This window comes from Helobdella robusta (genome assembly GCF_000326865.2).
Source record: "Helobdella robusta unplaced genomic scaffold HELROscaffold_67, whole genome shotgun sequence".
NCBI classification, from domain to species: domain Eukaryota; kingdom Metazoa; phylum Annelida; class Clitellata; order Rhynchobdellida; family Glossiphoniidae; genus Helobdella; species Helobdella robusta.
This window is the reverse complement of record NW_008705379.1, coordinates 514,383-528,842: the sequence shown is the minus strand read 5'-3', so window position 1 is coordinate 528,842 and position 14,460 is coordinate 514,383. Positions and strand designations below refer to the sequence as shown.

The 14,460-nt window shown below is 32.6% G+C and overlaps 3 protein-coding genes across 3 annotated transcripts in view; 1 reads left to right on the top strand and 2 right to left on the bottom strand.

Moving 5' to 3' along the window:
• Nucleotides 1–989: 989 nt before the first annotated feature.
• HELRODRAFT_181083 (hypothetical protein) lies at nucleotides 990–2,290 on the bottom strand (the record flags this gene model as incomplete). The annotated part of the gene is made up of 5 exons (XM_009030359.1): nucleotides 990–1,028; nucleotides 1,402–1,483; nucleotides 1,698–1,876; nucleotides 1,977–2,068; nucleotides 2,266–2,290. 5 exons carry the CDS (start codon nucleotides 2,288–2,290, stop codon nucleotides 990–992), a joined length of 417 nt encoding a protein of 138 aa, XP_009028607.1.
• Nucleotides 2,291–3,057: 767 nt separating this feature from the next.
• HELRODRAFT_157894 (hypothetical protein) lies at nucleotides 3,058–4,398 on the top strand (the record flags this gene model as incomplete). The annotated part of the gene is made up of 5 exons (XM_009030358.1): nucleotides 3,058–3,105; nucleotides 3,352–3,433; nucleotides 3,667–3,749; nucleotides 4,136–4,258; nucleotides 4,369–4,398. 5 exons carry the CDS (start codon nucleotides 3,058–3,060, stop codon nucleotides 4,396–4,398), a joined length of 366 nt encoding a protein of 121 aa, XP_009028606.1.
• A 6,900-nt stretch (nucleotides 4,399–11,298) lies between these two features.
• The window catches only part of HELRODRAFT_181081 (hypothetical protein), a gene marked incomplete at both ends in the record, with an annotated part of 6,798 nt that continues 3,636 nt past the window's right edge, over nucleotides 11,299–14,460 (bottom strand). Inside the window, one exon of the mRNA XM_009030357.1 lies at nucleotides 11,299–13,345. Within this exon, the coding sequence (XP_009028605.1) occupies nucleotides 11,299–13,345 (2,047 nt within the window). The remainder of the gene's footprint in view (nucleotides 13,346–14,460) is intronic.

Below are 14,460 nucleotides of genomic sequence, written 5' to 3'. Positions count from 1 at the left end.
TTCAGTCCTCCCAATCATAATCTCACCCGAAACGTAGTGCCTCGAAATTGCATTCGGAAACGATTCAACTGTTTGTTATTTATTTCCGAAAAAACGTTTTGCTTTATTTTTTATCAAAATTTTCTTTCAAAAATCAAGACTACTTTTTCACACGTTATCATCTTCAAAAAAGCCTTATCAGGTTTCGTTATTTGTAATAAGATAAATTCAACCAGTCAAGTTTTTGATTTTAAAAATATTATATTTGCCTAATTTAATCTTTAATTAGGCTATTTTAGCGATGAAACGTAGTCAAATCAACAAATCCCTTCATGCTGAATAACTTTTTAATGAGTATGATAGGGAAACTAGCCCATCAACTGCGTGGGATGTAAACACATGCAAAGAACCAAATTCTTAATCACTTATTAACCATTATTTATCGATCATCAGAATAAAAAAGACACTAAACCATAACGAATATAAGAATAATTAACAGACGATATCTTTATATTATTTCAAGATTTAACGGAAAAATTGGTGAAAAAATGAAGTCAAGAAAAAAATGGATTTATATTGTATTGCCCACTCATCACCATCATCACCACCAACATCATTATCATCATAGATCAGAAGCGGCATCTTCGTCGTCTTCATAATCATCATCATCTTTACATCATTTGCAATCATCATTCTGCTGTTAATTTTGATAATAATACTTATTCTGTACATAGCACAACTAGCTACACAATACATTGCTTTATTAAATTATATTATTAAATGAACAAATGAATGAATGAATGAAGAAACAAACAAACAAACGAATGAATGAATGAATGAGCGAACGAATAACACATTGAATGAATGAATGATCGAATAATGTCAACAAAAAATATGACAATACTATGACAGTAAAACAATGGAATTAAATAAAATTGAGTTGGAAAAAACCATAAAATACACATTGATAATAATAACGGTAATAATAATAATAATAATAATAATAATTCTCAGACCATCCCCTGAGGCTCTCCAACTTTATTGACAAGCTGAAAATGATTGGGAAAAAAGAAGAAAATTATTTATGAATAAATGAAAAAAAAAATTGAATGATCAAAATTATAGCTTAATTATAACCAATAAATTAATTATTACCAATTAATTAACTAATTATGACCATTAAAAATAGTTTGAAAAAATCTTCAAAAAACAAATATGTAAATTATTAACATAAGATATTCTTTATAATTGTATTACTTGGCCTAGAGGCAGGCACGCACACAAACATACACACGCACACAAACACACACACACCTACAAACACTTATAGACGAATACATTGAGCTGGGCACCTCCAACCATTACATTACAACATTACATACAAATCAATATGTAATAGTATCATTGTAACACTGGACCAACATAGCTTATGCCAGGCAAATATAGCAGATATCCAATGACAGGCAACCTTCTTAAGAAATTTACAACCACAGGCAGAAAACCACTGTTGTGTGGGTGTGTGTTATGAAAATATTAATTTAAATTACTTTAAAAAATCCTAAAAATTTATTTGAAATACTAAAAATAGCAAAATTTAATAAAATAATGAAGAAAGGATTGGAAGAAATGAATAAACAAGAATAAAATGAATAAATGTATGAATTTAGCTAACGAATGACCAAATAAATAATTTTAAAGCAACACTTGAATAAAACAACCTAAAAAGGACGAAAAACCCATAGAGTTCGATAAGGATGCCGACGAATGCCCAGCCAAGCAGAACAATGGCCACACCCCCAAAGAAAAAACACGTCCCTTTTAATTTATGCTTTTGAAAAAAAAATCTAGCAGTTCTCTCCAAGCCTATTACAACAGTTAGGCCTGTTATGAATAAGATCTTGAGAAAAATATACATAAATATTTATTTACAACTATATTATAATTATGTAAGAACTAATAGATTTATATTTATATTGAACTTTGATAACTTATCTAACGTTCCCTATGGCCAGCAAGCCTTTGTCGAAAAATAAAACGATTCCTAGAAATATGAATGCAACTCCAAATCCTGTTAGGCCAACACCGATTTCTGTTAATTATTTATGTTTGATTTTTATTTAGCCCCATTCTCGTATGAAAGTTGTTAAGACTTGTGATGGGTGCAGTTACATATGAAAACGCATTTTAAAAAATTAAATTAAAATTGCTTAAACCAAGGAGTGTAACTCTAACTGTAACTAAGTAAAAGTGAATTTAATTTTTGAAAATGTATAAAAACAGAAATACTTTGTAAATCGGTGACAGGTAACATGATATTAAGTTAACAATAAACGTTTTTAAATAAATAATAATTTTTATTTGTTGTTATCAAATGTAAGTTAGAAAAATAAAGACGAAATTCATTCGTTTCGAGAAAATTTTTAATGCATACGTTACATTTTACACATAAACAAGATACATGTAATTACCACAACGTTATTAATCTAGTGATTAGTCAAATTAAGATTCAATGTATTTTAAAAATTTGTGTGTTATTGCTGTACAAAATATTATTTTTTACAATAAATTTTATTGATAAATAATAAAATTACTAATAAAATCCTTTGAAAAAATTTTTAATAAATTTTTCTCAAAACGTACCCAATCATATGTGCAATTAATTAAAGGTTTGCTTTTATACATTTTCTTTTAGTGTTTTGAATTAACTAGTTTTATAAATGTCCCGAATTTAATTAAATCCGGCATTAATTTCAAATTAATCTTCTAATTTTTCAATTTTATCAGTCACATTAAACAGTTTGATAATTTTGTATAATTTTGCCATAAAAGTCAGTGAAAATCTAAAGAAAATACTCTTCTTACCTTACCTGCCTAACTGGTTAGTTCTGGTTTCATCTGGGTCTGCATAACATTAACAACAACAATAATAATAATAATGATTTTTTTGTTATTGCTAGTAATCATTCCTTTTTCTCATTTCAAAACAACTTATTTATTTATATTTATATAACAGTTAAAAATAAATTCACTTCACTTGCACAAGCAAGACTAATCTGATCTGAAAAATTAGATAAAAAAATGGCATCAATAACGAGGGGGAAATTGATTGCTGTCATTGGAGATGAGGTGAGTAAATGTTAGTGTAATGTGATTGTAGTGATGTCATTATGATGTCATTTTTATGTAATATCACGTAATTGAAAATGTAGTGTCTTATTACATTTTTTTCATATTACTAATATGATTACTATAACTCTACTGTAATTGCAATGTAATTGTTTGATTGTAATAATGTGGCTTTGCTTTACTTTGAAAGATTTTTTTTTTAAATTGATAAATTTTTAAAATTATAATATGAAATTTTTTTTCTAGGACACATGTACTGGCTTCCTGCTTGGAGGCATTGGGGAATTGGACAAACATCGCCATCCTAATTTTCTGGTCGTTGAAAAAAGTAAGTATGATAAATAAATGGACAGTTTAGTGAATGAGTCAATCAATCATTCCATGTATGAGTGCTTGTATAAATGTATAACTTAATAAATAAATAAATAAATAAATGAATGAATTGATGAATGAATGAGAGAGTAATTGAGTTATTTCTTCATTTGTGTATTTATTTTTTCATTCATTCATTCATTCATTCATTCGTTTTATTTCCTAATTCATTTTCCAAAAATTTACTAGCAACCAGTGTTTCAGAGATTGAAGAGTGCTTCAAAAAGTTCACCTCAAGAGATGACATTGCTATTGTCCTCATCAATCAAAATGTAAAATCAATTAAATAAATGATTGATTAGTTGATTGATTTATTGATTGAATGATTGATTAATTGATTGATTGATTGATTTGTTTATTTATTTATTTATTAAATATTACCAATATTGTTAATGTTATTGTTAATGTCCTGGTTATGACATTAAACTGACCCTCACTGCCTTGTGAGTGATGTTGGATCATCAAAGGCTAGGCCCACCGCTTATAACTGTGGTTGCGTAAGGAAGGGCGTCCTGCGTAAAAATTAGCCAAATAAATTACTTATTATGGAATGGCGTCGAGGGGTTTTTCGGTTTCATCATAGGTAGCCAAACGGCAACCCCGATCTCGGGGAAAATGTCGTCTAAACGTGTGTTGTTGTTGTTAATAATAACTTCAGATAGCAGAGTTGATAAGAAACGTGATTGACGTGTACAATCAGACCATACCCACCATTTTGGAAATTCCCTCCAAGGAGCACCCCTATGACCCCGAGAAGGACTCCATCTTGAGGAGGGCAAAGGTCAAAGTTCATTTTTTTTATATTATTTTTATTGCTTTTTTTAACTTTGATTGTCATTGTTCTTCACTTTATAATTTGAAAATTGGTTATTCATTAATTTTTTACTACAGGGAATGTTCTCTGGAGAAGAAATGAGATAAATAAAGAGACAGATAGATGGACGGACGGACGGATGAATGGAGGGACGGACGGATGAATGGATGAATGAATGGATGGATGAAGGGATAGATGGATAGAATGATGGATGGATGACTGGTTGGATATGGATGGCTAGATGGGCGAACTTTTTTTTGCACTATAATTCTATGAATTCATTCACCTATTCCATCGTCACACGTTGCTAATACAATTTTTATTTAATCTATTTTTTGTATAAATAAACAAAAAAGTTTCATGAAAAAAAATCCATTTTTGCTACTTAAATTGCATTTCAGATTACTCCAATACTCTACGAATAACCATTTTTTACGACTATAAATTAAAAGCGGTCGTTATGAAACTCAAAATGAATGATAACCGCAAAATAATGGCAGATGTTACCTGCTGCACCGCACACACACACACAAACCACATATATATACACACAAGCATACACACACTACATACACAATATACGTGTATATTACTAAATACACACTCAAGCACCCAGACAAACTAACAAACACACACACGAATACATGAAAATGTATATACGGTTATAGGTAAGTAGTATATGCACACACGCACGCACGCACACACACACACAGAGAGAGAGAGAGATTGCAATCCTCTTTTTTTTCGACGACACACATCGTAAATAGATTTTGCTTAATTAGTTGCTTCTCCTTTTTTTATAAAAAACACGTCAAGAATGAATAAACCAGCGCAGTTGTTGTAAAGGGTTAACGCAAATTCTAAATGCATGCGTTTGTGTGTGTGTGTGTGTGTTTGCATGTATGCGTGCGTGTGTGTGTGTGTGTGTTTCCATGTATGCGTGCGTGTGTGCGTGATGGCTAATTATATCCTTGAATACAAATAAACAGAAGATTTAATTTCCACACATCTAAAGGCGAGAAATTGCCACGAAAGAAACAGGCTGATACGTGGTTTATGTGTATGTTGTGTGCGTGCGTGTGTGTGTGTGTGTTTTTACCGTTTAATAAGGAAATATAAAACACAAAATATTCAATTGAAATGGTTTTCTTCACGGTTTTGTTGTTGTAGAGAAGCCGTAATTTAATATTTTTTTGCAATCAGATTTATCCATCGAAGCGTGGCCCGTGGATGAAAAATTCCGAACTTTCTGAAGTTCTTTAGTCTCTCATCATAAATCTGAGTTAGTTAACAGCTGGAAACTACAACCACTACCATCGCTACTACAACTACTACTAAAACCACTACTACTGCTACTGATGCTGCTACCGCCACTACTACTGCTGCTGCTGCTGCTGTTTCTACTACTAATACTACAACCACTACTACTATTATTCAATCTTTTCAGGCGCGTCATATTTAATTTAGTGCGTTTATCACATAATAAAATTGTTGTCATCTCATCTTTTTTAAAACCTCGAGAGTCGAAATTATTTAATTGCATTTTCTTTCCTCAAGAGTGTATATATATATATATATATATATATATATATATATATATATATATATGTCGTGTGTGTGTGTGTGTGTGTGTGTGTGTGTGTGCTGTATGAGTGGGTGTATGTGTGTTGTGTGTGTTATTTTTTTAAATTTTTGGCATGGCGAAAGATAATCATTATATATTCTGTACCTTAGCAATTTCAATTCTTTCGCAGAACACGTACATAAGTACTAAGCGCACTTAAGTACTATAATAGTATAATAATAAAGTACATGAACACTAAAATAGCAGAGTGCATAAGCACTTAAGCTAGGAAATTCCCAATGTATCAATGCTTCAGAGGGGTTAAGCCTGCTTTCTTGTTAGTTGATAATGTGATGTGATGATGACAAAAACGACGATGAGGACGACGAAGATGATGACGCAAGCGATGACGCAATCGATAGTTGTTATAAAGCCGAGCGTCACGACATGCTCTAGAACTTCTGGGCCAGTTTGTTTGCATGACACTAAGACTCTTTACATGCTGGTTTATGTTTACCGTCATCATCATCATCATCATCATCATCATCTCCATCGTCATCATCATCATCGTCACCATCATTGTCACCATCATCATCGTCGTCCTTGTCTTAGGTGGTGCTAATAAAAAATGTTCTATCATTTACTGAAAATTTATGTTCTGATCTCCCTTGCATGCAATTTTTTGTGTAAATCTTATCCGAATGTAACGAAAAGTAATTGAATTAGGTAAAAGATAAAAAACACAGGTGGCCTATATTCACAATGTTTTTAAAATCATACCTCACAGGAAATTTCTCATTACTACATTTTTATTTCGCGCTATAAAAATGTGCGTTTATACTACTACTACGTCATTATCTGTGTGTGTTTGTGTATGTATGTATGTGTGTGTCGTAGTATGTGTGTCGTAATATGTGTGTCGTAATATTATAAACACATTATATAGAAATATAGAAATATTCTATTTGTTATCTAATCTATTAATCATAAAACAGTACAATGAAACACAACATGAGGTAATTATAGTAACACATTTTAGTTATATAACAAGAAAATTTTTATTTCTTTGTATTAATATTTTTTTGTAATTTTGTTTAAGTATTTCAGTTTCTCAATGGTATAATACAATTAATAGTATCCATGTATCTACATGTAGACAAACAGTTTTTTCGCGTGTGTGCACGCACGTGAGAGATGAAGAAATCGAGTGTAAGATTTCTTGTATTGATCTAAGGATGATGAATTTTCGGGAAATGTTTGTTTGTTCGTTCGTTCGTTCGTTCGTTCGTTTGTTCGTTTGTTTGTTTACAGTGCTAAGACGTCATTCTACGCGTAATTCTCATTTCATCTAGGTCATTTAGGCCGGTGCTTCTTATAAAAACAGATCAAATAAACACTCCATTAAAGATTTTTGAATTGAAAAAATCATTCATCTCAGTTGAAAACTGCTGTCATCATCATCCGATTATCTTGACATCTACATGTCAACTTACTTGCGAATTATATAAAATTTATTTATATTATATATTTTATACATAAATATACCGATGTGTTTGTTTATTTTTTGGGCTTGAATAAACATACAAAACCAACCGAGGTCAATGATCTCAAACGGCATTTTTCCTCTCATAGATAGGCTGAAACTGTTTCTCTTTCCCATGCCTGGATGTGTTTGTTTGTATAAGCCATACATTAATGACACGTAAGTAGAGATGGAACTGCTTCTATATGCATATGATCTGGAAACAGTTTATAAGATAATGACGTGTGGCATATCATATTATTCAGTTGCCCATGTGATGCTGATGTAGACGAAATGTGAATAATGTATTGGGACCTGGTGTGGTTAATGCAATCGGATGTGATTAATGTGATTAATTGAGCTGTGACGTGATGACATTTGATGTTTGTAATGTGTGCAATGTTTGCAGACCACTTTATAATACCGGCCATGACCGCCAAGTATCTGGACGACCGGATGGGAAGATGTGACATCAAAGATACAATATAACTACTCAACATTTTTCCTTTTTCCTTTTCAATTTTTGCGGTTTAGTTAGTCCAAAATTTTTGAAAAATGTTTGGAAAATTTTCAAAAACACACCACATTCATTGCATGTGATGGACGGGGGTCTTTTTGTAATGTAACATCAGCCTCAAGCATATTAGCCACAATACAAAAGCTATCCCTACATTATTCTAGCTTACTCTATAAATTTTTTTCCAATTCTTCAGATTTTTTATTTCTCTTAATTGCTATGGAATGGATTCCACTTCAGATCAAGTCCTGCAAAGAACCTATTAATTATCTTTTAAAATGGAAAAAAATTTTAAATAAAAACGTAATTTATCTAGTATACTCTCAATTCGGCACTTGAAAAGACCCAAAAAATCTAATTAGGTTTCATTTTGGTTTGTTTTGATTTTTATTCATATTTTTTTATTTATATTTATTTGTTTAATTTTTTAATTTTTATTTTTTTTTTCAAAAATTAATTATTTCTTCCATATCTCCACGCTAATCCCAATGTTTTCCTGTAAGAAATTAAGCGCGTGCCTTTTGATTTCCTAAGGAAAAATTATAAAAATAATTTCATAATCTGGTTTTATTTGTGTGTGTGTACTATGTCTGTGTGTGTGTGTTTGTGTGTGTGTGTGTGGTGCGTAAGTGTATGTGCGTGTGTCTCAACAACAACAAAAACCCAAAACAACCCCAAAACATGATGAACAAAACAACAACAACAAACGAACAAAATGCCTAAAAAAGATTAACTAACTTCAGAAATCTGAGAGGGGCTTTTCAACGATGATGTGATGTATAATATTAGCACATAGAGCACGTTTAACACGGACAATTCGTCTGCCTTTCAGCCTCAAAGACCGCGAAAAATATTATCTCTTGAAAGATTTTTTCTGAATTATGTAACTCTAGAAATTATAGTTAAAAATTATATTATAAAAATTACTTCATTTGACATGGAGAGAGATTTTTTGGGATTTTTTTTTTAAATTTTTTAAATAAAAAAACGAATTTTGCGAGTGAGTGTGGCGATGAATTTAACAACTATCATCATCATCATTATCATTTTCATCATTATCATTCTTACCATCATCATCATCATTTCCACCACCACCACCATCATCATTCTTACCATCATCATCATCATTTCCACCACCACCACCATCATCATTCTTACCATCATCATCATCATTTCCACCACCACCACCATCATCATTCTTACCATCATCATCATCATTTCCACCACCACCACCATCATCATCATCGTTGTCGTCGTCATCATCATCATCGTCATCATTGACATGATTTTATCAATTTGTATGTAGACTACATTAACAACAATTACGTCGACTAGGCAAACAAAATCGACGAATGCGGATTGAGTAGCAGTAGTAATAGCAGCAGCAGTAGTAGTGGTAGTAGAGTAGTAGCAGTAATAGCAGTAGCAGTAGTGGTAGTAGTGGTAGCAGTAGTAGTAGCAGCAGTAATAGTGGTAGTAGAGTAGTAGTGTAGTAGCAGTAGCAGTAGTGGTAGTAGTGGTAGTAGTAGTAGTAGCAGCAGTAATAGTGGTAGTAGAGTAGTACTAGTAGTAGTAGTAGCAGTAGCAGTAGTGGTAGTAATGGTAGTAGTGGTAGTAGAGTAGATGTAGTAGTAGTAGTAGTAGCAACAGCAACAGTAATAGTAGTAGCAGTGGTAGTAGAGTAGTAGTAGTAGTAATAATAAACAGTAATAGTGGTAGCAGTGATAGTAAAATGGTAGTAGCAGTAGCAGCAGCAACAGTAATAGTGGTAGTTATAGTAGTAGTAGTAGTAGCAGTTACTCTACCCTAGTAGAGTAACTGAAGACGCACTGGATTCAATAAAGCATTTAATACATAACCTCTGAGGGGCAATAATAATCATAATGTTAATGATAATAATAATAGTAGTAGTCATAGCAGTAATAGTAGTAGCAGTAGTACTAGTAGTAGTAGTAGTATCAGAAGCTGCAACAACTGTAGCTGTACCAATAGCGTTATAAGTAGTAGTTGTAAATAGAGAAGTAGTGGTAACAGTAACGGCATTAATATTAGTAATCGTCGTCGTCGTCATCATCATCCTCATCGTCATCATAATCATTTTCTTTTTCTTCTTCATCATCATCATCATTATAATTATCATCATCATCATCATCATCATTGTCTCATTGTCTTCTTCTTTTTTTCTTCCTCCTTGATCAACACAATTTCAATCGCTCATGCATCACAAATTACCTCCATCAGTGAAAAACTTCTATATATATATAGAGAGAGAGAGAGAGAAAGAGAGAGAGAGAGAAAGAGAGAGAGAGAAAGAGAGAGAGAGTATACATCGTCATCATCATCATCACCGACATCATTATCATCATCAGCAGCAGCAGCAGCATAATCAAAACCATCATCATGAGGACCACCATCGTCGCCGTCGTCATCGTAATCGCTCGTCATCTTCATTTAAATTTCAATCTTAAGTAATTTGCGTCATTATTACGTCATAGAAGGTTTTCCGCCTTTTAAATTTCCGCATAGCGTCGTTCATCAGCGACGCGTCAAATTAAAAAAAAACGCGGCAATAACAATAACAACAACAACAACAAAGATGAAGATGATAATAATACTAATAATAATAATAACGTTAGTTAACGCCTTTCAGTAACATTTAAAAGCACTAGAAAAATATCAACAACTCGGCTAATATAAACATCAACGAACCAATCGTTCACTATTATTATTATTATTTATTGTTATTTATTGTTAGTGTTATTCTTCTTCTTCTGCCAAATTCTTCTTTATATTATTATCATTCTTATTGTCTTCTATATTTTGTTCATTGTCTTCGCGATGATAAATGTCCGTTAAAAAGCAAAAATACAGTGCAAAATTTTCATTTAAACATAATTATAAATACAAATATATATATTATATTATATATATTATATTTATATATTATATATATATATATTTCTACGTCACATTACAACATTTATATAATGTTTATAACAAAATTATATATATATATATATATATATATGTGTGTGTGTGTGTGTGTGTGTGTGTGTGTATTTAAACCAATACAACATTAATGTATACATACCATACCAATACAATATATACATATATTCTTCATTTGTACATGTATATTTGCACTAAATGTAAACCAATACAATATGAATGTATACATACCAACACAATATGAATGTATACATACCAATATAATATGAATGTATACATACCAACACAATATGAATGTATACAACATAGTTTAAGATCTGTCAAGTTCTTGTGAAATTGTTAAGTATCAGACGTATTTCTAGAGAGAGAAATGAAGAGAGATAAAGGAAAACAGAAAAGAAAGAGAGAGAAGAGAGAGGGAGAGAGTGAGTGAAGAAAATAATAAATTAAACAATTCAGTAATGATTTTTCTTGAGGCAAGGATTCCTAAAGCACGAGGCGACAGCCTTGCAGACGTTCAGGCAACCGTCTTTTAGAACCGACCTGAAGTTCTTACTGCAGAGACAGTATGCAGAGAAGTTGAAAATGTAGTTGGCAGTGGATATGAAGTTCAGGATGATGTATGAGATGCGTCTGTAGTGGTCGAACTTCTCTAACCTGCCGTGAAATGTTTTCGTGCTTTCTAAAATCTGCTGCAAGCCACTCAACGTATGGTTGATGACCGTGAGGATGCTACAAACCGCGCACATGATCACTACTACTGTCACTAATTTTGTCGCCGAGGCCACTACTGCTACGCGTTTTTGTTGCTGGTGGAGTAGGTGGTTTGAATTTTGTGGCAGTTGCTGTTTTTTGAACTGATTTCCTTGCTTATTATGCTGCAGGTGTTGCTGGTTTTGTTTTTTAGCGGGTGATACAGTTTTCTTTATTTTAAACTTTTTTTCAATTTTTCCACCGATGATTTTTCCCTCTTCGGCAGCATCACTCCCTTGTTTGGGCACTTTCACTCGAGTGCCTGCACATTTGAATCCTGCTGCTTTCACAGCGCCGTCGCACTTTTCATTCGCGTTAATAGAAATGTCACCCTCACGGTTTTCCTCCTCCTCCTCATCATCTTCATCCGCACTACAAACGTTACAAACATTTTCCTCTCCACTGTTACAACTGTCGATTTTACCCCCAACATCATCTTTGCAGCTAGCTCGCAGATCTTTCAGACGATATCTGACCATATCGAAGTGTTTAGGAGTGGTTGTCGCGGTGGCCACAGACGTTAGCGTGGTTGTGTGGCTCGACGATATTGACGGCGATTTGTTGAGAAGAAATTTTTTCGCCAAATTTTTTCTCGTCACTGATTTTTTGTCGAAGAGTTTGCGCTTGATTGACGAAAAGCAACTGTTATTTATGTCGCTCTGCTTCCGCTTTTTCACAATGTAATCTTCGCTGAGCAGTTTTATATTTCTAACAAACGCCTCGTTAAGTTTGGCGTTATTATTTTTATTGTTGTCATTGAAATCGTCGGTAGCATTGTTGCTGTTGTTGTTGCTGTTGTTGTTGTTAATGATGTTGATGTTGTTGTTTGTGATGTTGTTGTTGTTGATGTTGTTGTTGTTGATGTTGTTGGTGTTGTTGTTGTTGTTGTTGATGTTACCATTCTTGTTGTCATCATCACTAATCTTGTTAGGATTGGTTGTAGTGTTGTTGTGAGCGTAATGTATGCCGACGGGATATTCTTCATTTATTATGACGTCATCATCTTTATCCCGGCCATTATTTCCTGGATTGTTTTTCGGGTCGTCGTGGTTGTCGTTATTTTTATCATCGTCATAGTGATACATTTTGTTATTATTAAAAATATAATCATCGTCATGTTGAGAACCACTTCCACTAACGCTAGCAATCTTGTGCCTAAAAAAACTAGTCACCGCTAGAAACGTGCATCTCTTCTTCTTCCTCCCTTCCAACCTATTTTTCTTTTTTTGTAATTTCTCGAATCCCACAACACGTTTGCTGGCATGACTATGCTGTTTCGCATCACTATCTTCATCACCATCTTCATTATCATCATCATTAATTTCCTCATTCATCTGCACCATCATCATCTTATTATCACCATCGTCTGAGGTAAACATTTTACATTTCAAGCCGTTCTTCAGTGATTTGTTATTTTTCAAATCTAGAGCACTAGGATGAAATTTTTTATCTTCCTTTTTAAAGCAATCACTTTCGTCGCTAGCAACATTACAATCTGTAGTAGCTACAGCAGCTGTCATATTTTTTGACAATTTTAAAGGAAAATTGACGCTCAGGATGTTGATGCAGTTTTTGAGATTTCCGACAACTTTGTAGCTAAAATAGGCCATGAGTGAGAGAGGGAGGAAATATTGGAACATCGCGGTCAGGATTATTTTATAGATGGCAACGTAATAGAGAGCGTACGGACTGTTAGTGTCAACTAGCTGGCTTTGGTAGATGTGAATGGCACATGTCTTGTAGTTGAACCTGGTGGTAGTGAAGTTGGTTGGCTGTTATCTGGTTGTTGTTTGTGATGTTTTTTTTGTAGTTGTTGAATGGCTGTTGTCTTGTTGTTTGAGATGTCTGTATAGATGTTTGTTGTTCGTTTGTGGTTGTAAGTGTTGTTTTGCTGTCGTTGGTGTTTTAAAGTACATTCATATAATTGGCAATAATTAAATTTTTGAAATTCAATCTTTCGAAACAAAATTTTTATTTCTAAACATTTTTTTGTTAAATTTTCTGATTTTCTCATAATTTTCCTAAAAAATCAATCCTTATAACATTCTTATAAAATAGCTTCTCGGAGTTTTGCTACATTGAAGTGTTGAAGGGCTGTCGTTGTAGCTAATGTTGATAAGTTCGCTAATAATAAACACAATAATAATAATGATGGTGGTACCACCATATACTTTGTGTATTTTTGTTAACTCTGCACGTATTATCTGAGCACTGCTTCGCTAAAACATGATCATATTATAAAGGGCTTTGTGTTATAGTTTAAAGAAAATATTTGTCAATTTTGTTTTTTGTATGTTTTTATAGCTTGTTTGTTTTTTTTGCAGTTTTTGCTTGCACTGAGGTAAAGTTGGAGGAAAATCCCGGGACAAATTGAACGATATCTGACTTGTGATTGGTGTGATTTTTAATCTTCCAGGTCTCCAGGTCAAATCTTTACTGGTTTGATAAATAAACGAATCGTGAATTGAATTGTGAATTGGAAATTTCATTCTGCCGTGATGCTTTATGATGGTAGTGAAATTTAATTTAAAGTTAAACTACAGTTTGAATGGTAGTTAAAAGACAAACTAAATGTTATTTTACAGTTTTTTATTCAATTTGTAAACTTCTTATCGCTTCTTGATTCAAAAACAAAATTAAATTAAAAAAAATAAATTTTTAACGGACTCTGTATTAAAATAAAAACTTATCCTATCAAAATCATCATCATCATCATCGCCATCATCATCATCATCATCATCATATCATCATTTTTGTTATCATCTTCCTACAGGATTTTGAATCTCTGACTCGAGATCCTGGCAATGTAACAATCAGTCGATACGATCAACTTTGTTATCATGTGAGTATTTTGTGTGCACTCT